This window comes from Saccoglossus kowalevskii, chromosome 7, assembly GCF_978046115.1.
Source record: "Saccoglossus kowalevskii chromosome 7, keSacKowa6.1, whole genome shotgun sequence".
Lineage (NCBI taxonomy): Eukaryota > Metazoa > Hemichordata > Enteropneusta > Harrimaniidae > Saccoglossus > Saccoglossus kowalevskii.
In genome coordinates, this window is record NC_140647.1 from 23,402,734 (window position 1) to 23,427,559 (window position 24,826).

Consider the following 24,826-nt stretch of genomic DNA (forward strand, 5'->3'; position numbering starts at 1 on the left):
TTTCAGCCTATGTCACCAGCCTACAATTTGAGATATGGCATAATATCTCTTCCATAACTTATGGTAAAAGCACTATAATACTGCCAAAATCGCCGCTATCCACTAAAATACAACCTTGATTTTCTCAAAAATTAACCTGGTGACCCCCACTTTTTTTAAGTCAATATTCTTATATTGCCCGGAAGTACAATTCATTAAAAATTGAATAAATTCTGGGTATTTAACACATCATCTACTGGTGCTGTTTTTTTCATTTTTGTTTATACAACATAATCCATAACATTCTTTAGTTCTTTATTATTTAAGTCTTTGAACACTTCTGGACTGTCATAAATAAATACAGTAGATAATTACACTAAGAGAATGGTCCGTAACAAGTGAATTGTGAAACTTATTGACTCATAAGAAATGCACATAGTTGTAGCCAGTCACAGAGAGGTGTACTCAGAGTACATAGTCAAGTGTTTGTGACTGGCTAGCGTCAACTCCAAAAGATGCTGGCTGCTGTGTAGACTTGTTAAAGGGGCACAAAAAATTTACTTTCTGGATTAAATTACAATGGATAACAAAAGATAGATTAACATTGTATTGTTTGTTTCTCACTAATCATGAATACCAGTCAGAAAGTCTCTATCACTATAATTCCTATATTTGGTAGTAATTTTAATAAAGTTTATTACAGATTTATTGTAATTTTATCTTTTGAAATGAAGACAAATCAGTTAATATTAATCAGTATATTATAAGTAAAGTATGAATGATTGTACTATGGGGTTAAGTGAGTAGCTGCTGAAAGATTACCAATAACACACCGTCCCTCTATAGGGAAATGTGTTTACTCCATATTGGATTTTGTAAAGAATTGTGGGATAGAATATTGAACTATAGAGGGCATTTGGGGAAGGGGTGGACTCATATCTGATTTAAAATCAACCAGAACTTTTTAGTTGACAAAATAAATGCATGTTTTTTTTTTCAACTGTGACAAGGAAAAACAATAAATCAAAGAAAGCTTAGAAAGAACTCCCATGTGCTGAGAGTATTGGAGACACATTAAATATAATTCGAAATTACTTAGCTGAAAACTAATTATGCAAATCAGAAAATTAATATGACCAGATTTGAGTGTAAAACTAATGAGGTCTGCGCAATGTAACAGAAAATCTATGTCTCCAAGTTTAATTGAAATGTGATTAGAACCAAAAAATTATGAATTATTATGCTTATTAGGGAATTAATATGAACAGATTTTTACCCCAAACTAATTAGGTTTGTACATTGTCCTAGAGCATCTTTGTACTGAGTTTCATTGAAATGGAATAATTAGCACCGTGAAAACTCCAAAATTTCGACCCCTCTAAAAATTTGACCGCCTATTTATTTGCCGGGTTTCGGTGTTTTATTTACCTCCAAATTTTCGACTCCACTAAAAATTGCCGACTCATTCTTATTCGAAAATTGCGACCAGTTTTAGTTTTCCCCCAAACGAAAAAAAAACCGATGTGAGCGTTCAAACGGGACCTTCCTCAAAGGCATGAATCCGGGTTTCTGATTGACTGAGAGATTTTTATTTTATTGGTAACGAAAATATATTCTAAATAAACGAAGTTTCAAATAAAAACGAACACAAAAATCTCGGCATGCTGCGTTTCTGAATTGTTGATTATTACTGTACTCAGTAGTGATTATAATAATGTACACAAAATAAATTTGTTGAATGGTTATGAAATACAAATAAAAGTCAACTTAGTTTCATCGTAAGCGAATGATTCCGGTCTCGTATAAACGTTTGATGCTGTAGGATATCCGCCATGTTCTCTTAGGTCAAATAGGTCAAATCGCTAATTAACCAATCAAAAAGCTGGATGATGCGAAAACGGCATGATTTTTTTTAAATAAAAAAATTAGTTGTTTTTAAAAAATAAACTGGTCATCTGAAGAATAATTTAACATTGTTCACAGTGATAACAGCTCATTCTCGAAAGGAAGCTTACCCGCTCACGCTAGTCACGATAAAAATCATACACGTGTACTCTTGAATAGACAGACGTCAATGACTACGGTAAAACTTAGACTCTATTTTAGCCGGCAGGATTGATTGAAATGTCCGAAAAATGACGCCAAAATACACCTTAAAAGTCCCATTTTATTTTCTTAAATCCCATTATATTTTTTAATCCAAGGGCGAATTTACGGCAGAATTTGGTCCCTCAAATCACCGGTACGGTGCTCAAATAAGGGACACGTGAGCTTTGATTCTAACCGGATACATTGCACTGGGTCGGGGAGATCGTTTGCTAAACTTCCATGTATCTTTTGTCCAATGGGTACCTGTACTTCGAACATTCGCAAGTTTTCCTAGGTAGTGCGAGACAGCTTTGTCTTTTGACCTATTAGTTTTGTGCTGACCTCTTCTCCGCGTCTTGATGTTTTGTTTTGCTTGTCATAATACTCACTGATTGATGACTTTGTTTAGATTTTGAGTTACAACTCGGCCACGACCTTTGCTTTTACCGTGAAACATGAGGAAGTTTACGTCAATTGACGGACATTGCATTTTTTAAAAACTAATGAAGCACACTGTCTATCATCCCCATTTTTTTTTGCTGATTTCTATTCTGAAAAATTCGACCGTCCGAAAATGCACCTTAATTTTGACTCTAAAAACACGTCACATTTCTAACACAAATTATTTAAAACCAGTCGAAATTTTGGAGTTTTTACGGTACTTTAGATATCAGTGTGAAAGATTAAAATTGGTTAATTATGCAAATTAGGTAATTAATATGTACAGATTTTAATCCACAATTATTCAGGTCTGTCTATTGTCCTACAGCATCCATGTACATTCATTGATATGTGATGTATAGTACCTGAGATATCAGTGTGAAAGTTGGTTAATTATGCAAATTAGGTGATTAATATGCACAAATATTTACCGGAAACTAATTGGGTCTGCATAATTCTAGATTCATTGAAATATGATGATTAGTACTTTAGATATCAGTAGAAAAGCTGAAAATTAATTATGCAAATTAGGTAATTAATATGCACAATTATTTACCCTAAAACTAATCAGGTCTCTGCATAGTCCTAAAGGATCTATGTACCAAGTTTCATTGAAATGCGATGATTAGTACTTGAGATACCCGTGGAAAAGCTGAAAATTAACTAATTATGCAAATTAGGTGATTAATATGCACAAATATTCATCGAAAACAATCAATCTCTGCATAGTCCTTGAGTATGTAAGTACCAAGTTTCATTGAAATGTAATGCTAACTACTTATATCAAATGCTGAAAATTAATTAATTATGCAAATTAGGTAATTAATATGTACTGATATTACCATAAAAACTATCAGGTCTGTGCAGTGTCGTATGACATCTATGTACCAAGTTTCATTGAAATGTGATGATTAGTACTTGAGATATCAGTGGAAAAACCGAAAATTGACTAATCATTATGCAAATTAGGTAATTAGTATCCACGGATTATTACCAAAAACTAATCAAAACCTAGCATTAGTTCAGAGCATCTATGTACCAAGTTTCATCAAAATCCAATGAGTGGTTGTTTAGATATCAGTGGAACAGTCATGGAACCACTAAAAAATAGCTAATTATCATGCAAATTAGGTAATTAATATGCACGGATTTTTACCAAAAATTAATCAAATCTGCGCATATGTTCAGAGCATCTATGTACCAAGTTTCATCAAAATCCAATGAGTGGTTCTTTAGATATCAGTGGAACAGTCATAGAACAGCTAAAAATTAGCTAATTATCATGCAAATTAGGTAATTAACGAGCATGGATTTTTACCAAAACCTAATCAAATCTGCGCATTGGCCCAGAGCATCTATGCACCAAGTTTCATCAAAAACCGATGTATGGTTCTTGAGATAGCAGTGGAACAGTCGGACACACATACACACACACATACACACATACACACATACACACATACACACATACACACATACAGACACACTAACTGCAAAGACTCCCATTTTGTGCTTCGCACATGGGAGTCAAACATAAATAAGAATGAATGAGTGAGTGAGTAGAAATCTAGTACACTTAATATCTCTATGGTTTTTACAGTTAGACAGCTTGCAGCCAAAAACAGTAACAATTCTGAAAAAAATCTTCAAAACAGTCTTCCCAGTAAAAGTAATGGAAATTTAACCATAAAATTAAAAAACAAATTAACATGTTGCTTGAAAACAGGAGAGATTAACAGTTGACGCCCTCTATAGTTCAATTTTCTATCCCATAATCCTTTACAAATCCAATACTGTGGAATACTTTATTTTCGCTGGAATTAATTTTCGCTGAAAAGGCTTTTTGGGCGTTTTGGATGGAATTTATTTTCACTGATTTTTGATGAGTTTAATGTGAAATATAGGGGGAAGAAAGTATATTCGCTGAATTTTATTTTCTTGGAATCATCCCTTCAGTGAAAATAGCGAAAATAAATTCCAAGCGAAAATAAAGTATTCTACAGTATAGAATTAACACATTTCTTCCCTATAGTTTATAGTAGAACTGTGAATAATAGTAGGTTTATTTATCTATTCAACACAAAACAAATAATATACCAACAAGAACACTGATATCTACGACTAGCATCTACCTTTTTAAAAAAAATATGTATTATAAGTATGCACAGCACTTAATGAGGCAATTTAATACTAGTTGATTTATGTAGCTGTTGTTTACCATAGCTTAGCTTCAATTTTCTTCAATTAAAGTTTCTAAGTTATATAGACAACCAACCTCTTATTATTGAGGTATGGGGCAGACAACATGACAGACGAAGAAAACAAGCCAATCTGACAACGAAAGACTTAGTGAAGGAAGACAAGATAAGAAGTTCCACAGTGTCTCTGAGAGGCGAGAGTAGCGTTATGTCTATGGTAAGTCATCAACTGGTTCACATCTCTGGGAGAAGGGAGTAGCTCTATGTATATGGTAAGTCATGAACTGGTTTACATCTCTGAGAGAAGAGAGTAGCTCTATGTATATGGTAAGTCATGAACTGGTTTACATCTCTGAGAGGAGAGAGTAGCTCTATGTATATGGTAAGTCATGAACTGGTTTACATCTCTGAGAGAAGAGAGTAGCTCTATGTATATGGTAAGTCATGAACTGATTTACGTCTCTGAGAGGAGAGAGTAGCTCTATGTATATGGTAAGTCATGAACTGGTTTACATCTCTGAGAGAAGAGAGTAGCTCTATGTATATGGTAAGTCATGAACTGATTTACATCTCTGAGAGAAGAGAGTAGCTATATGTATATGGTAAGTCATGAACTGGTTTACATCTCTGAGAGAAGAGAGTAGCTCTATGTATATGGTAAGTCATGAACTGGTTTACATCTCTGAAAGGAGAGAGTAGCTCTATGTATATGGTAAGTCATGAACTGGTTTACATCTCTGAGAGAAGAGAGTAGCTCTATGTATATGGTAAGTCATGAACTGATTTACGTCTCTGAGAGGAGAGAGTAGCTCTATGTATATGGTAAGTCATGAACTGGTTTACATCTCTGAGAGAAGAGAGTAGCTCTATGTATATGGTAAGTCATGAACTGATTTACATCTCTGAGAGAAGAGAGTAGCTATATGTATATCGTAAGTCATGAACTGGTTTAAATCTCTGAGAGGAGAGAGTAGCTCTATGTATATGGTAAGTCATGAACTGGTTTACATCTCAGAGGAGAGAGTAGCTCTATGTATATGGTAAGTCATGAACTGGTTTACATCTTTGAGAGGAGAGAGTTGCGCTATGTCTATGGTAAGTCATGAACTGGTTTATATCTCTGAGAGGAGGGAGTAGCTCTATGTCTATGGTAAGTCATGAACTGGTTAACATCTTTGAGAGGAGAGAGTTGCGCTATGTCTATGGTAAGTCATGAACTGGTTTATATCTCTGAGAGGAGAGAGTAGCTCTATGTCTTGAAAAGCAATGTAATGTGTTCGTTTACAGGCAAGTGTTATAAATATGACCTATATATGTACATGCTGTGAACAAGAAAATTGGGAATTCCCACAACTGAACTGAATTTACTACTATAAATAGATTTTCAATATCATTTGATGTATATGTTAACAATTTTTATTGTATTATATATTAAATTCAATAGAATCAAATATTTCATAATATTTACACCCACAAAGAGAAAGAACTGTGTTCCAGTCATAATATATGTTGGCGACATTAACCTAAATTGAGTTAAGATGTGATGTTTTGAATATTAGTAAATATGTACAATATACATGTAGGTCATTGTGAATGTTTTGTATATTTGTTTTATTGTATAATCCATTGATTTCATTCATTATCATCAGTATGTGTTCACTGAATGCTCTGACATATCAATAATACAACTCATAAATATTATATAATTTTAAATATGAATGATATGTTCCATATTTGTTTTCTTTTTTTCCATTGTAAAATGAGTAAGGGCCATTATCATCTTATCACGGTTGATTTGTTTGTAGGATGCAGAGGACAGGCACAAACTTTTAGTTGAAATTAATACACATAAGAAAAGAGCAGATAAAATGGAAACCAAATTGGTAAGTTAAGTATATATATAATTGTTATAAGCATTGTTATATCTGGAATGTCAGCAGTGTTCACCAATAATCCAAACATATAGTATCATAGTTTGATGTCCGCAAACTTGAAAAAACTGCAAAAACAAAAATGGATTATAAAATCAATTTTAAAAATGGAAAAGAATTTCAAAAATGAAAATGAATTTTGAAAACGAAAATGGATTTTAAAAACGAAAAAAAAAATAATAAAATAAAATAAAAACAGATGTCAGAAAAGAAAAAGGGATTATATTATGCCGTACTTGAGGGTTTTTCATCAGAATTCTGTATCAATATAACCTTGTAGGCGTTAGATGTATGGTGTTTCTCCTCAATCAATGCATTTGCTGAAATTTGCAAGAACATTTTTAAATCTTGTGATTTGTTGGCTTAGGAACATGCAAAGCATCAAAGAAACCAGTGAATTTCCATGGTTGACTTCTTGTTATTCCACAATTTTGATCTATGCCTATCACACTACTTTTTACATATCAATACACTGGGGTGAGCAATTACAAAAGTGTGTATGCTGTTGCATGAAATAAAATAGTCCGAAAAATTACAAACCTGAAATTTGTAATAGTAATTCAGAAAGTAAACCCATGTTTATTCTATTCTGTTTTCTAAGAAAATATTTTTACTTTGTGCATATTAGTCACTTAATTAACATAATAATTAAGTAATTTTCATGTCTTTCACAGATATAAAATTCCTGCTGTTATATATATCTAAAGTGTGTTGGTAGTATTATCAACTCGTACTGTGCCTCTAATAAACAAGGGAGCTCTTTATAAGCTTTCATTGATCTGAAGTTATATTTATAGCAAATAACTGGTCTTTCTGTTTGTTAATTAAAACAGCGCAAGATATATGATATGGTACTTGAGGCCAAAAAAGAAGATGGTACTGGTACGCTGAATGCCAGTGAAGTGGAAGAAGTCTTGAAAAGTGGTTACAAAGAACAGTTTAAAGCAGCAGGACGAGTGATACAAACAGTAAATGAAAGCAAAGCATGTGTGATACAATAAAAAATATAACCTTAACATATAATATTATTTTATATATTGTTTAAGTTTTTTATCTGTATATATCGCATTATATTATGTTTTTTACATAAAGCTGGTATCCAGTCACAAAAGCACAGCTATACACTCACTGATCAGCTACAAATATGTGCATTTCTTGTAAGTCAGTAGGATTTACAATATCATAAATGGACTTGATACCAACTATTCTGTTAGTGTAACCATCAATCAGAATAAACATCTGCACTGTCATATTTAATTACCTTTTTCTTGATAATGTTTTTCTTATACATAAATTATCAATGACAATAATTTATTTTGTTGATGAACGTTGAAGCAATGCTATGGATCAAAGTGATATCCTAATTGATATTTGCATAATTCGAGTATATCTTCATAGTTATATTATGTAACATAATTTATGATGACCAGATAACATAACAACAAAGTAAAATACATTTTTGTTTCAATTAATACATGGTCTTCATGAAATCTGGAGGTTGAAATCTGCAGATTTGTTATGGCTACTACTATGGTATATATGTGATATGAATAAATGGATTTGATTGAATTACATAATGTACATGACAAGAGTGAACAGTTTTATAGAATTGTACTGAATTAGGTACATCTCGATTTGGCACATTACAAGACAAGATGAGATGTTTGACAGCATTGTATTATCAAAGATTCAGATAATAAAAGGTGTTTACATATACCCTAAGATCTATTATTTATATTTTTTTTGAATATAGTGATTGTTATTTTGATATTAATCAAATGTTTCTGTGTGTAATTGCAGTAATACCCATAGACACTTGTACAAGTTAGTGTGTCGATGATTCTATTTCCCAGAGTTTTGTAAGTGTCTGACCACAGTATTAAATTTGAAAGGTTCATAAGCAATTGCTTTGTAAAACATTAAACTGCTGATAATTTGAATAAAGATACATTATAGACAATGTCCAGCATGTACATACTGCTAAAGAAACAATCCAAGTCATTCACTGCCGAGTCAGCTAGCCACATACATGTATATGAAGCTCCATGCTACAACCTCCTAAATAACATATTAGAACAACCAACTCGGTTCTGTACACGTGTAATATTCTTAATATAGTGTTCATAGAAAATAGTAAAATGAAGAAGAGCATCATGAATATTTTCTATATAATTCTAAACTCCTCATCAACGAGTGGCTTAGCGACTTTAAAATCGCCCTCCATCAATCTTTCAGCACAAACTCTACAATTTACAAGTAACCTGTAGAATGCTGTGTGGGTAATATTTTTATATTGATTTTTGTTGCATTTGCAGCAAATAGTTACCAAACAATGAGAAATCTATAGGATTGGATACACCTCTCAGCAGGCTTCACATGCATAGTTCAAGACTGCCTAACCGGTGCTTATACCAGGATTTAGTTGCAGCACTGTGGTCTGTGGTTACAGCTTCATTTTCCGAGTAATCACAAGAAATTGACATGACAATAGAAATTCGTGAAAGACTGGCACTCCCATACAATTAATAGCAAGTGAAATTCCTGGAATTGAAACATAGATTTTGAAGTCACTGGTGTAGGCATTGAATAACTTCAAGTTGGCATAAAGACGAGGTAGTTTATTTAATCAGTGCTGAACTAGAGGTTGAAATTATAATTAAGTTCGTTGTCATATAATTTGTTTATTTAAATTTCTCCTGAATTCAAATAGAATACACTGGTGAAAGGATGTTTTTGAGGTGTGGTTACATTGTGTATGGAGTGGTAGGGTTGGGTGTCATATAATTGTTTTCATTTTCAACTCTCATGAAATCACACAGAATTTCACTTAATTTATTTTCGATGAAAAGTTTTCAAGCATACGGTGTGAATCAAATTTTCACTGTGCTGTGTCAAGTCTCAATAGAGTATGAGAGAAATGGCATTTTCACTGGAATTTATTTTAGCGGAAAAATGTTCACAGTGAAAGGAAGTATTCCACATTATTACATATATACTGCAGTTTATTTTGATTCGTCCCTGAAATCAAAATCGGTACTTCCACACCCCATATGCAAATGAGGTCTGAGAGCGAATAAAGTAGTCCGTTCAAGAGTAGCGTTTTTCGAAACATAGCAGAAATAAACAATATTTAGAAGTACGATACTTTACGTTTGGGTACATGAATATATTTGCAGAGTGAAATGAAATTTGAACAACAGTAATGGTACTTCTAAGCAGTAACTTATTTTGACTAAAACTAATTTGCATATCACCCATGCAATGATGTTTTTTTTATTTTCACGGTCAATATGCAAATGAACATGGTATTGGCGATTCGCTCCACTTGGATTGCCCTTAAAATCACTTTAATTTTGTGTATCTGTGTGTGTGTGATTTCTAGTGTTTTCACGTATTAATTATTCTGTGATTTGTTTGGCTTGGCCGATTTCGCTCAAACTTAGCAGGTAGGTCACACCTTCACCCTAGTTATCAGGAAATGTATCTCCTACAAATTTTGGATGCAACACCTCAGACATAGCTCATTTTGCTCAGCTTGAGTGTGGGCACAAAGTTACTATTGGTAAAATCTGAAAACAAATTCTGACCACCGTTTCCATGGAAACAGCCATAAACTGAATTTGTTAATACCTTCACGCCAAATGTATCACATCCTACATTTCTATGATTAAAAAGCATGGACGTAGCTCATTCTAATCCGCTTGAGTGTGGGCAACAATTTACTGAGATTTTTTTTGGCTTGGCTAATTTTGTTTATAATTGACAGGCAGGTCGTACCGTCACTAATTGGCAAAACACTCCTGGTCCACAGCTACCATGGCAACAGCCAAAAACTGTTTTTTGAATACTTTCGACCCCAAATTTACTACCTCCCACTAGTCTTGTATTCATGCCTTTTATTTTGGCTACGTTGCACACCGGTAAGAGATCACCGACGCCGACATTGTTACACTGTATCAACGTAATCCCGACGCAACTTTGAACTTTGAATGATCTGTAAATGCTGCCTGCAATCTAGAAAATACTATCGGTTGGAAATAATAAATTTAAGGGATTGTTCAGTTACTCTGGCCTGGGGGGGGGGGTCGGCAGATTCCATTTTGTCAGCTGTAAATCTCAGTTGACCCACCCCTATCAACAACAAAAAGTGGGCGACCCCCTAACATTATATTTTAAAACATGCTGACCCTCCCCCCCCCCGAAAACAAAGAAACATTAACAGTTTTGGCTCTGACATGATTACAAAATGTATGATGTGCATTGAAAATATCGTGGTTTGCCGTAATTTTTAGTGTTTGCATTCAATAGACCAGTCACCTTAGGAAGGGAGGGGAAGCATAAAGCCAAACGACTACAGAAAAGGCTGCAGGAAGTAGGGAAATCTATGCTGCTAAAGATAGTAAATAAAAACAAAGCTGTGGAGTACTCACTTGATAAACGCCCTTATAAGATAGGAAAAGAGGATTTGAATCTAGGCGGTTCGAAAACTAATTTGGATTTAATATATCTTTCATATCTTATAGACCAGGAAAGCTTTACACCTGAAGCACAGTCTGTGCTTATGAAAACAAAGGACACTTTGATTTTTGTATAAATTTGTGTTGGATTTTGGTATTTTACAGAGCAAAATATGCATATTTAAAAGTTAAAAAAAAAAAAAAAAAAACTATTTATTTATATACATGAATCCATTTAACTTTTTTGATTTGCTGAACAAAAACTGTCACTGCTCTTTGTACTAATTGCTGTGTTTTTCCGTCTCCAGCTACAATTGGATAAATCCAGTAAATATCTTATACAATGGTGACTTCAGACTTTAAATAAAATAATCTGATATCACATGGACTTCATTGGGATGTGTTCAAAACTTAACTGTATAATTGCATGGGGCTCTGCCGCATTGCATAATCTGTTAGTTATTTGTCAACTTCAACCCCAAAATATTTAGCCTATAACATTTTTTGCATTAACAAATTTATAGGCAATATGGGTAATAGTTATTATTAAGAACACATTTGTACGATTAACTTTTTAATCTATTGTTCTGAAATAAAATTTAAAAAAAATATATGCATAAGCGCGTGTGTGAATTGTGGAAAACAGGATGACCCCCCCCCCCCATTCGCAAAATCAAAAACAGGGTAACCCCCCTACTGATCCACCCCCAGGCCGGACTGAATGTTTTTTTGCGAACTTTGTATACGGTGCCCAGTTTTAGTTATAAACCGACGTTAGCTTCACGTTCATGTCCTACCATGGCAACAGCCGAAAACATATTGCTAGTTTTTTTTTTGTGGAGTGGATCGCCAACCGGCTTGTTTTCATTGGCAAAATCGTTCAGCAACATGTTTGGCATATTAGGTGTACATCACATGGACTACTACGATTGAGAGAACTTTATGTATGTTGAATGAGTTTTATAAACCTCGAAGGGCTCTTGGAAGATCCACCCGCAGTAAAATTAGCGATTGCCATGGAGGCGCAACCATCAACATCAAAATCCCAGGAGGTTTCTGCTGGCGACGTTACCCAGTTCCAAATAAAGATCACCAACGCCAAATAAGCAACATTTTAACCGGTAATCAAGATTAATTCAATCCACGGCTAACAAGCAACATCACAAGTGAAGTTGTAGCGTGAAGCTCAGCAACTACTGCTTGACAACGTAAGTCATGCTTGCGTGCCTTCACCATTGTATTCAAACGAATCACGTGGTGTGCCGTTCTCTTTCAAACCCGGGATTCGATCAATAGGGGAGTTTCAGTAAAAAACACATTGCAAATCATGCAATTTCAACATTTTCAAACCAGTATACTAAAACAGAAATGCTCAGCGATGTAAAAGAAGGATAGATGTTACTTTTCATTATACACATCTCTGTTGATACAATCCCTCACATATTCTATTCCCAGTTATACCTGCGTAAATGGATTAACCTCTTTTGATGTTGACATTCAGACTAAAATCACGTGACAGGCTGTTAAAATTGGCTGTTGCATACACTTTCGCCGGTCTGGAAAATGTGTTTAGTTAGCTCTCATTCAAGTAACAATGCAGATTTCCCAGTGGGAGTGAAACTATTCGACTCTGCCATTAAAAAATAGGGGTGTTTTGAGCAAAAAAACGAATAACCATGGAGTGCACACAACACACTGAATTTCGGAACAAATCTTGCATTATTTACAGCAGCAGAATACCACAGAAATATCAGACGAAACATGGAAACACTATATATATGTATTTCGGCCTGAACCCTCTCTATTGCAATTCCAGGAATTACCCCCCATATGTGCAACCATTTTCCACCTTGGTACCACCCAAGCCTGAAAACAAAATCTTAATACCACGCTGAAGCGTTTGGTAATAACACGCATAATGCAAAGTACCTACGACAAAGTATGTCATAGTTTGCCTTTTTTTCTATTACATATCCATGACCATATCACCTTACATGTACGTGTTGAGCATTTCAGGGGATTGACTTTAGTAGTGAATGACTTGTTCATGGTATTATCGTGCTGTACATTGCCTTTAAGTATTTTACAATCCGCCATTTATTTTCTCATTAATAATTCAATACCTGAACAATTTAGTGTAATTATATCAGACATGATTTGCTTTATCAGATTGGATAAATCTGAGCGTGTAAATTTACATTTTTTATCGTTTTCTTCATCGTAGATTTGCATTGTTACAAACTACACCCGATTAAACTCCACGACGGAGTGGAAAATGTAATGTATATCAGAGGTATATTACTTGGGGTTTGCAACTACGGTGACATGAAACCAAGATGCCGTTTCAATCTCGCTCTCGCATAAGCGTTCCAACTCAGAAAAATGCGAATGCGCATGCCCGAGGTAACTAGGATACTGAGATGTCCAGGTGGATCAAAATAGCTGCTCACGGATGACGGATTACGATAACTATATTTTCTGTACATTTTCGATGTATTACATTTTTTCACTATGAATGTGGTAATACATGTTTTATTGTTTTATTACAAACCGCCTATGTCATGTCAGAAGGTCGTAGCATCAGTCTCGCTATCTACGAGATGAGACTTGAATGGGATCTTGGCATGATGTCACCATACAGTACTATGCGCGTTGCAAACCCCAAGTAATGTACCTCTGTATATATATATATTATATGAAGAAACATTTTGTGCGAATTCAAGCCAACGCTGATAAGTTTAACTATTTTTTTCAGCTGTTTAGCTTTTGCTAAATTCAAAGAGATCGTGACATTTTGACGACCACATGACCAATTTTAACATGTGCATTAGCAAAATAAAATTCACATCTATATGCGTAGAACGTGACATATAGAGTATCGCATTAAACGAATAAATGAAAAAACGAATAAATAAAAGTTAACAAAACTTTTTTAATAAAAATGATAATGTAGGATAGCGGATTTGATATCCTGTTTATCCCACATTAGTTTCACTGCTTCTAAAGGCCAAACAAACTAATTCAGTGATTTGTGGGCACGTATGTTCACAATCAGAAATATTCATGTACATAGATATCGTTAGTTTACGTTGTTGTGATTACAAAATATTATTGCTATTGTTGGCCAAGACTGTGTAGCCTTAATCAAGGTGCAACATCTGAGTTGACGAGGAGTTCCTCCTCAACTATAAAAAAATGTTGGCCAACCACAGCACAGCTATTACGACCGAGCTATTGCGATTTCTGGTGGATGTGCGCTGGGGGAATTAAAAGGATCATCCAGAATCTTTCGAGTGTTTGTTATTTCACCATCACAAATTGGTATAGATGATTTTGTAATTTACAGAGCACGATTACACTGACCATTTGTGAATCACAGATCATTTGTTTAATTACTCGGATCAACATACAAAAAGATGAAAAATTACAGATGAAAAACAATGCTCACACTGACATCCACAAAGTGCGAAAAAGAACATCGTATTGGATGTCCTTCTGCGTTTGTTTGATTGTGACCTTTACAGCCAAATTCCCAATGGTACAATAGTTTGCTTTTAAAAGATATATAGATACTATAAACATTTAGTTACCATATAATGATTAATAAGACGAACATCTACCGGAACACCCGGGTTAGACTAATTATCATAGCTGAACGTGATTGCTGGAATATATGTGGTCTAACTCTTACGCTTCTTAACTATGGCAACGTTTATAAACAAATAATATATATACATACAGAAAAGAGTATGTTTGACTATATCTTCCTTAACACACGTGAATATGTGATTAAAGTACATATGTATGCTGCCCTCTGCATCATAAATATCATAAACTGACATTTAAACCCACCTCAAAACATAAACCTTTACTTACATACATACAACATATGTAAATATCATATCAACATATTAACTAAATTGCGCAGATTGTAGAAAAAATAATAGTACTCATTGTATTATTAAAGTATAACACTTTACAAAGTCTTGTTCAATGCATTATCAACACAACATGCAATTAAAGCTAACTGTTTGTACAAGTTACTGTAAAACATGTTGAAAAAGCGACATACTATTTTAGCAAAATGTGGTAAAATGACGTAATAACGAAATGTTGATTTAGCCAATCTCTTTGTTGGTTTCCTGTTTTCACAATACTTGTCTGTCGCCTGCCAGAACAAATGGGCAGTTATAACCTCCATAAAAACAAAGAAAAATGTAATAAGGAAGCGCTCCAGATTATTACGTTTTCTGTGTTGTTTATAAAGTGTGTGTGTGTGGAGAAAAAGACGTTGTTTAGCCGCCATTTTGAATTTATAATGAAGTTATTAGCGACATCTTAAATTAGCGAATTAGTTTTCTCTCTAAATTCGCGAAAAAAACATGTTTTACAGTATAATGATCGCGGTCGTGTCACATTTTTTCTTCCGATAGATTTAAGTGCAACGAGAATAACATTTTTAAAATAAAATTAGACATTATGTAAACTACAGAATATCAGATCGACCTTTTATAAAACATCATGGCCAGCTATAATTTGTATATGACTTGTATACCAAAATTAAGCTCAACCTTATACATATAAATTCACGCAGATTTTTTAAAAATTAATATCAATGTGTGTTTGAGGTACTGATTGGCAAATATTGGTGATAAACTACCATAGTAACCAATGTAATTCAAGTCACACAGAAATCGTGATGCTATGAAAAGTCCAGACATAGAAGTGTCTAACACTAAATATGACAATGTGGTTGATCTTTAAGGTCTGCAACCGCATTTTTGTACGATGAAATCATTCAATGAGGTAATCCCGTATGTACCATCTTGGCTCACATATAACACACGGAGAGGCTTTACTTTAGTCGGTCCACAGCAATAATTCTGAAAGATTAATGTATTGCATATTTGTGACGTGATCATTTGGCTAATATTGAATAATAAATTGCAAATGATTATATGAGTCTAGCTCAATTGACATGCTGTTAAATGATTGGGAGCAAAAGAAAACGTTGCACATTATTGGTCAAGATTTGATGTCGATGTATATGTAAATTATATATCTGTAATTGCTCAATTAATATGCATTTGAAACAGTTAATATTTTCTCCCACCTTTTCTGGCGATGTCAATGAAGCCCGATGCCAAAAATATGATCTTGGTAGGTTACTTTTATCAGAAGTGTAAACTGGTATACAACTGCCTGTGCAGAACGCGGTGTTAAATCCTCTAGGGGCAAGAATCCAATAATTCCATCCAAGATCTAAGTGAAATGAGAAATATAAGTGTACATTATTAATAGTAAATTGACTGCCCACAGAGCGTATTTCTGTGCACATGGTAAATTCTTTTCACTGCACAACAGTTCCCTCTTTTCATCACAAATTCACAAAATAGTCTTGTACATAGTCTACACTTTCCTTAAGAAGATTAAGACAATTTTTTGAGTAAGAGCTGAAATTGACTCAAATTGTGCCCGTTGGCTCCAAAATTAGAGTTCATATCCAGAAATATTGAAGGATGTAAAAAAAAATGCAGAACAATTTGGGCGAGAAAGGCTGGTGATAAAAAGGTTAAACCAAGTTTTGATTCTTTAGCATATCTATTGCCTGGGATAATAACATATGTTCGACATATAACAGATCAGTCACTATTTCACTACAAGCATGCATATATATATATAATAACTTAAATTGATACATGATGTCACTGATATAAAGCCGCCCACTAAAGTTCCATTGGCCAATCGCATTTTAATGACTTAAAGACATGAATAATAACAAATATAATGTCATCACAAAGTTCTTCTAACACTGTTAGTTTATGAGTCGCAAAATGAATCACTGTAGCTGGACATAATTTGAAACGAATGTCCCCTTTCTAGTGACGAAACGTCAGAAAAATGACGAAACGTAACAAATTTGAGGATGCGCGTGGTACCAGTAGTACTTGTGACATAAACATCGGTATAACAAGATGTGTTGCAAAAGTTATAGCAAGGGGGAGAGAACATCTTATCGAATTGCCGTTACTCGTTCGTAACTACAATAAAAACGGCAGTGCATAAGCCTTAAATTCAGATTAGTAAACTAAATAAAAATATAAGGTTAAATGGTTTTAGGGATTTTAGGTATAACTACGAAGTTATCATCCAGTTGTTCAAAAGATGATATGGTAGAAGTCATCGCGTTGTCATCATACTAATTTACCTTCGAATGAAACATACAGTGGCGATGCACAACATGTGGCAGAACTCATACACCCATCTGAACTACTTCGTACGTGTCTTGACCTTTCTGAAATAGTCATCACTTCGAGGATCGGCTCAAAAGTCTCGTACATTTGCGCTAGGGGTTCTATTACACAAAAAAGGTATTAGGTCGAGTAATAATGTTCAATCATTGAATAAATAAACAGGAAATTAAACGATTTTTTACTGGGGAAACTATCTATAAATATTGTTTTTAATCTAAGCGTTTAACTTAGTATCTAATCTAGTAAAATAATTGTGATTATTATAATAGTAAATATTTAAAACACAGTGCAATAAAGTATACTCACTATTACTAGATGTATTATCACAGTTGGGAGAATCAAATTCTATGTTACTGACGTTGTAGTTTTCCTCATTTGGTATATTTTCGACATGAATTTCCAAGCCAAAGTTTTTATCCGGTGATGCGACCCATCTTTTTACTGCTGTAGTTATGGTGAATTCCAACCAACCTTCAAAATTAACAGAAACGGGTAAAGTCTCTAGCAATTTACGGTGCAACCTATTGCTCTTATGGCGCAGTTTGTAGACTGTAACGCGAACTTCGGATTCATTGTCATGGAGTCCAACATTAACAGCATCATCGTCAATATATGTTGAATGTGTCACGTTATTGCGAGTGTTTCCATCATAAAGTGATCTTCCCGGTGACTGGTGCATCTTTTTGTGAAGTTTTAGATTAGCCGATATAATAGAATCGTCTATTGGGTAAAACGACAAGTCGAAAAACAATCTCAATACGGACGAGGACGTGTTCTTCCAAGCTAATACATCGATACCAGCTGGTGGGTTGCCTGCATTTGAAATTAAATCAGAATAATAAACAGGACATGTATAAACGTTTTTGATTGTTTACTGTCGCCAAGGAAACATATTCACAACAAAAATATCACAACCTAGAAGCCACACGTGTTTTTGCCTTCTCACTGATTGCACTTACCATTCGCATTTCTCCGCCGCTATATTTCAATCACAAGACAACCGAATCAATGAATAGCGGGTCAATAAGATGCTCGTATAAATAAGCAAGGCATGTTATATAATAAGGTTATTACGAGAATACCTCAAAGTATGCACGAAGATAGTACAGCTGGAGTATCGACCGATGCGCGGCGTACTGTCTGAGTACATACTTTGAGGTATTCTCGTAACAACCTTATATTATACATCTATACCTTCCAAAGATACACCATGGGAATGCCGAAATTCAAAATGTTTAGAACAGAATCAGCGAACTTCTTTGTGGTGAGTCCAGTCAACTTCCGGTGGCAGCCATGTATGTTTTTATTATTAAAGATCGCTTACGCGCGCAATCATTCCATAATTGGAATTCGCATTTCCTAATATGGTAAGATGAAAATACCCTATGAAATACCGCAAAATTACAGCACGCTGTAACTTATGGCGTTACGGTGACAGCTGTATAATAATACATATTATACACGACGTCGGATGGGACTCATGCCAAACAAGACGGGGCGCATCGCGACGACAACCGTCATATGTCAGTCACAACATACATGTATTCCACTCACTCCAAACACATGCCGGATGTTTAACATGGCCTTCGTATTTCTAGCTATAGTAGTTAGAACATACTTATATCATTCAATGAAATCATAACTGCACCAATTTGACGGAATCGAGTTACGAACTTAGAGTTACAAATTTTAATTCAATATTCAATAAAAAGTTAACCGAATTTCGAGTTACGGGCAATATCGATTGTTTGTTTTGTTTAACGTTGCAAGTTTTCTGTAACACGGAACTCGGTTAACTGTTGAAGCGCGGTGGTCGTCGCGAAGCGCGTGTTCGAATTTCACGTAAATAAACAGTGTATCAGAACGCGGCACGACGACTGCCGTCCTTTAATTCAAGTTCGAGTTACTGAACGTGGACGTTCAACAAAAAATAAAATGTATATTGCTCATGACTCTGCAATGCGACAAAAGTTGTATTCCCACTTTGCAAATCTGTGAACAAGCTAAAATGTATAAATATTGTAAAAATGGCGTTATTTGTACTCGACATTGTGATACATTAATAGTAGACATCCTGCTCCTGTCCCTCCACGCGTTTCATTTTGAGTGTACTGTCATGAATTTGTTTTCGCGTATCTGTTAACCGACTTAATTAGCTGATTATTAGCTGAATTGCTGTGTTATGTCTGTCATCGTTTAGGTCTATTTGAAGTTTTGGACGGAACTTGGCTCAGTGATTTGGAACTAATTACAAGATACCGTCGCTATTCTGACATCCGTAGTTATTAATGTAGTGAACGATTAATCAAAAGATATGACGTATTCAGTACTTAGTTTGATTGGCTTTATGATTGAAGTTTACGCCTTAGAGTCTTTTTACTGCTTTGTAATTGGTTAGAGTTTTGAAAATGAATAAAGAGAGTTTAAGTTGGTCTTGGCGAATACTCCACGACAGACACAGTAGAGAGAGAGAGAGCAGTCCTGCGCAGTCGAGAGTCCGAGAGAGTCCAGGGGCGAGCCTTGAGGCAGTCCAGTCTTGGGCTAGTCTTGGGTCAGCCTTGCGAGAGTCTTGGGGATTTTTCCCCAGGGCGCTGTGTCTTATAGAGTGCTCCAAAAGATCGACTAAGACGAGAGCTGAAACGTATTTCGTTGTGTGTGTCTTATTTGACTGTAAAGTTAAAGTGACTTTCCCGATCCCGTACCTCAAGGGGACGAGATAGAGAGACGAGACGAGATTCCCCCCGACAGTGTGGGAACCCCGTGGAGAAGAATTTACCCCTGATAGTACTGGGGGTTATTAGCCCTTAGGCAAACATACCTATAACTGGCTTTAAGAACAAACGCAGCCTTTAATCCAGAAGTTTTTATCCACGGACCAGAACAAAATTGGAAATTCTAGTATGTATATCGAACCCCAATTATCAATTCATTATCCAGTCCCATAACAAAAGCGTGCATGTGACAATTACAGTATACTTACAAGAACTCTTTGTAATTTCCAACCGTTTAAATCGGGGGTCTTCATTCTCTCGTTCACCTTCCTCTGATTTACTGATCGTTTTTCGAAACATTTGCACAATGTGTTTCATTTGTGCTCCTGATATGGGCTTTATGTTTTTGGGGGGTTCCTTCATTCCCAATGATGTTAAAATTTGCTTTCGAATCAAAGCCAGTCGTGTTGTCTTCATTCTGTTTCTGAAATGAAATTATTTATTGATTTGCGATAATACATGAATATTAATTATTAATACATGTATATCCGATATATCGAAAGTTTTTCACGGAGCAGAGACCAGAAATCGAGATTGTTTTTATTGATTTGCGATAATACATGAATATTAATTATCAATATATCCGATATATCGAAAGTTTTTCACGGAGCAGAGACCCGAAATCGAGATTGTGTTTATTGATTTGTGATAATACATGAATATTAATTATTAACATATCCGATATATCGAAAGTTTTTCACGGACACCCGAAATCGACAATATGAATTGCATGTTAATGTTTCATATAATTATTAAAAATGTCTCAAATATATCAGAATGTATGTTGTATTTGTATGTATTTTTAAAGAAGCTAAGACCAAAAAATTGCATAATTTAATATTCATGCGATGCAAAATTTAAATGGGGTATCCATTTCATATTCTGACGTCTGGAAAGAGGGAGGAATCTGGAAGTACTACCCACCGCTCCGATAAGTTTGGATGAGTGGTGAGCAAAATTATTAAGTTCGATCATTTGAAATATAGAAGTATCTGTTCACGTATCCAAAACATTTTGTTTAAACATTTGTTTTTCAACATAGCTGTAAATCGATTTACATGTAATATCATACTGAATTTTAGATATAAATATTTGTCGCCCTAATTTTGGACCCATATCTGTCTCGCAGTGATATTTCGCTCACTAAAATTTTGACCATTTAGCTACTCCCCTCGAATCACGTCATTGGCAGCTTACTACAGAATCCGAACAGCTTTGCTCCCAATATTTTGGAAAACATTCGATTTTAGCTTACAAAATACACCAACATCTAAACTAACAAAAAGATGATTCTATACCTATTATATATTAATTACAAAAGATGTTTTCCTTACCTCATTACACTGGCGCGAGCTTCACCATTTAGAAATGTTGCAGAATCAGACACAGGTGGCGTAACATTATCATAATATCTACTAACACTACTGCCAGCGGTTGTATTGGCAGTTGTCCCATTGTCAATGACATTGTCGCTGACTGTTGGTTCGACCGGAGCATTATCGGTCCACTCCAGTTCGAGAGACTCGTTTTCAGGCGATGCATCGATGTTTAAAGTGTTGCACACAAGTGCACATATCAATACCATATACACTCTCCAAATCATACCGTTTTCGAAGAGATGCGAAATATTCTACTACGTCCTCACTGAAAATAAAGCATATACTTATAATATAGACACATTGTCAGCATATCAAATACGTGTACAATGGAATGTTTACCAAATGAGTATAAAAAGTGGAACCAGAATTTTGTAACTGGAAAATTTGAAAAAAAAAATTGGTCTTGGTCTGAATTACCTTGAATATGTTATTTCAACTATATGTAATTTAATTAATCATTAATTAAATTACAGGATTGTAGTTTAATTGAATTGTGTTCCTATATAAGATTGCAATTTAATTAAATGTTATCAAATTGCATTCCTATATAGGACTGTAATTTAACTAAATTGCATTCCTAAATACAATTGCAATTTACCTGAATTGCTCCACAGATCTTGCTCCTGGTCCCGCATTTGATATTTACGCAGCCTATACACAACTTGAGAACACTGTCATGCGACTACCGTGAGAAAGGTTTGGAAAAAATCAAGCGAAAAAACAATAACCTGACGCAAGCCAAAATAAGCTGTACGCGCCGTAACAATGAACGACTGTGTGCGACTCAGTTTGATAGAAGAATGTCATAAACAGTCAGACTGCCGTCATGTAAAGCGGGTAATGAATCGAACGGCAGTATAATAAATTTAACAAACGTCCAGATATCATTAAGACATAGTCCACTTAAGACATAGTCCGCTTTACGTAGCAATAAATTTGCACAAAATAAACTTGTTATTCAAGTAAATTTGCGCCGATTGTCATTTGCTACATTAATTGAAACTGCGAAATTATAGTTTCGAAACATTAAACCGTTAAGCTCCAATTGTTTTTCGCTCAAATTTGGGTGAATTTATTTACATTCTCTGTAATTTTCACTTAATTCAATCTTAGTTTTGAACTAAACAGATGTTCTGTTGCATTACATTTTGCTTGTGAGCCCCTGATTTGAAAGGGTAGCAACAAATAAATAGAAAAAACAGCAACTTGCTCTTGATCGAACGAGCAGACTATAAATGCAACTATTTTGTGAATGGTGACTGAACTTTGGCGCTTAAAAGGTTAAACAATAAAATACTTCCCAGGATATCATAACATGTAGTATAAATATTACAATAAATATTATATACGCCTTTTTAAAAAATCAAGTAAAATATCATTACTGTAATAATGGAAGTATTTACAGATAATATTATAACCAGAATGCATTGCCGAACTCGTGCAAGTATATACTAGTAGCCAATGCAGAATTTGTCATGAGGTACATGCTTACAAACAATCAAACGTGTGGCGAGGCACACACGCCTAATCCTCCCGTTGCTATGAGCTCTGTACTTATAATACGTCACGTCACAACGAAACAAGCCAGCTATGATGTTTCAGAGTATTGAGTTGTACTCAAATGCTCTCTATATTACTAATACGCACGGGAACGTATGCATCCATGTCCCATTACCAGGTGGAAAATAACCAAGCGTCAGCGCTGCATAGGGCACAAAGTACGTAACCCACGCGGTCAACCACAATAAACAGGAAAACCCGAGTAGCAGCGCTGACAATACAAGCAGGGGAATCCAGTGAAAGGGGACACTTATAAATGAAGTACTAGAAAATAAATCATAGTAGAATACAGAGGTTGCAGCTTAAGGCAAATAAAGAAACGGTGATTTCGCGAAACAAACAACAAAAATAATCATAAGAAATGATAATGTTAATGTGTGTAATGCAATAATTACCGGCTTCTGTTGAGATATTGTAGAAACTTCGCTACGCGCAGATTCTGTTGGATGAACGTATCCCCACCTGCAGAATGTCCGTGGATTTCGTGAAGAAAATGTTACGAGTCCCGTCTTTCACTGTCTCTGCACGACTTCGTCGACTGGGCGAGAAACATAAACAGCACGTGGGGTGGACGTGTTTTTCACGTGTACGTTACAAGATTGGCTACCTATGACTGGGTGATGTCTCCTTTGCACTCTCACAGGATGTGTCTTAATCGTGAAAGTTAAAAAATTACACAACCTTTATAACTGCATGGTATCAAGTAGCAACGTAGACAATTTTCTTCTTTTGCGTTTATTTCATGATTTTATGACCACGTGAGAGACGAGATTCACCATCCTTAAAAAAAGCGAGTTGCGAGTAATGTGCAATGAAGAAGAAAACAGAGCGAACTAGCTGAAAGACAAGAATTCAGTAAAAAACAAGACGGGAGCATTTAATAAATTGGCGCAAGGTAGCATCTTACCGCATTTTCCGTAAATCTCAAAATAGGGAAATAACAGACTAAATAATTACCACCTGGTTATAATTTTATTACGGGAGATTAACTAACAACTTGAAATTAATAACGCAACGGGGATAGCATTGAAATTTACTGGTCTGTCATCATGTTTATTTGTGAAGCTAACGAATGCTTGAAATCAATCAAAGGGTATTTTCAGCGAACAGCTAGTGAACGTTATTTAAGAATCGGCATAACTTTCCAAACTTTAGGTCAATTCAAAAACATTTTTTGTTTTGCTATCTTTGCGGGGGAAATCACACAACTTAGATACGGTTATAACAAAGACATCCACACACAAATATGCTACGAGGTTCATTTTGAGGATATTAAAGCCAATAATATAAATTTCGAGACAACAACATTTATGATGAAGACATTTCTACATGTTAAATAGAACAATTGTGAAATGTTATATTGTTAATAATATAGCATAGTACGCGTATCACCTATCTTTTGACAACAGCTGTGATTTTGAACATTTTTTTTTGTTTAAATATAATCATATACAGATGTCCAAATCTCATCGAAATATTGTTTTAGATTATGTAAAAAACTAACGGTCCACTGAATAGTTACCATCGTTAAAATCGGTCACTGGGGAACTGCAGACAATTGTAACGGACGACGCACACTATTATGAAAATTGAAACATAAATTATCGGTGAGAGGCCGTCAGATCTAAAAAGTGGTATTCGAAATGACTTCGCGGAGGGCCACTGGTAAATTGTCCTGTTGTACAACAATCCCTGAAGCTCACTTGACAAACTTTCAATAGATTGCGCCCTCTAGAGACCTATTAAAACACAACCAAGCGTCCATAAG

The 24,826-nt window shown here is 34.9% G+C and overlaps 2 protein-coding genes across 3 annotated transcripts in view; one reads left to right on the forward strand and one right to left on the reverse strand.

Moving 5' to 3' along the window:
- Positions 1 to 8,359, forward strand: part of LOC102800593 (kinesin-like protein KIF28) — a 37,694-nt gene extending 29,335 nt beyond the window's left edge. For both annotated transcript variants that reach the window (XM_085501327.1, XM_085501328.1), the window contains 3 exons: positions 4,759 to 4,923; positions 6,512 to 6,589; positions 7,471 to 8,359. In XM_085501327.1, the coding sequence (XP_085357453.1) occupies positions 4,759 to 4,923; positions 6,512 to 6,589; positions 7,471 to 7,638 (411 nt within the window). In that variant the 3' untranslated portion in view covers positions 7,639 to 8,359. The remainder of the gene's footprint in view (positions 1 to 4,758; positions 4,924 to 6,511; positions 6,590 to 7,470) is intronic.
- Positions 8,360 to 15,757: 7,398 nt separating this feature from the next.
- LOC102800705 (bone morphogenetic protein 2-like) lies at positions 15,758 to 22,183 on the reverse strand. Its single transcript, XM_006817027.3, has 7 exons — positions 22,097 to 22,183; positions 21,454 to 21,763; positions 20,329 to 20,543; positions 17,655 to 18,161; positions 17,303 to 17,449; positions 16,208 to 16,356; positions 15,758 to 15,977 (listed from the first exon to the last, which is right to left on the reverse strand). The coding sequence occupies exons 2-7, from the start codon at positions 21,720 to 21,722 to the stop codon at positions 15,855 to 15,857; spliced, it is 1,410 nt and encodes a 469-aa protein (XP_006817090.2). The 5' UTR covers positions 21,723 to 21,763; positions 22,097 to 22,183; the 3' UTR covers positions 15,758 to 15,854.
- Positions 22,184 to 24,826: the final 2,643 nt, after the last annotated feature.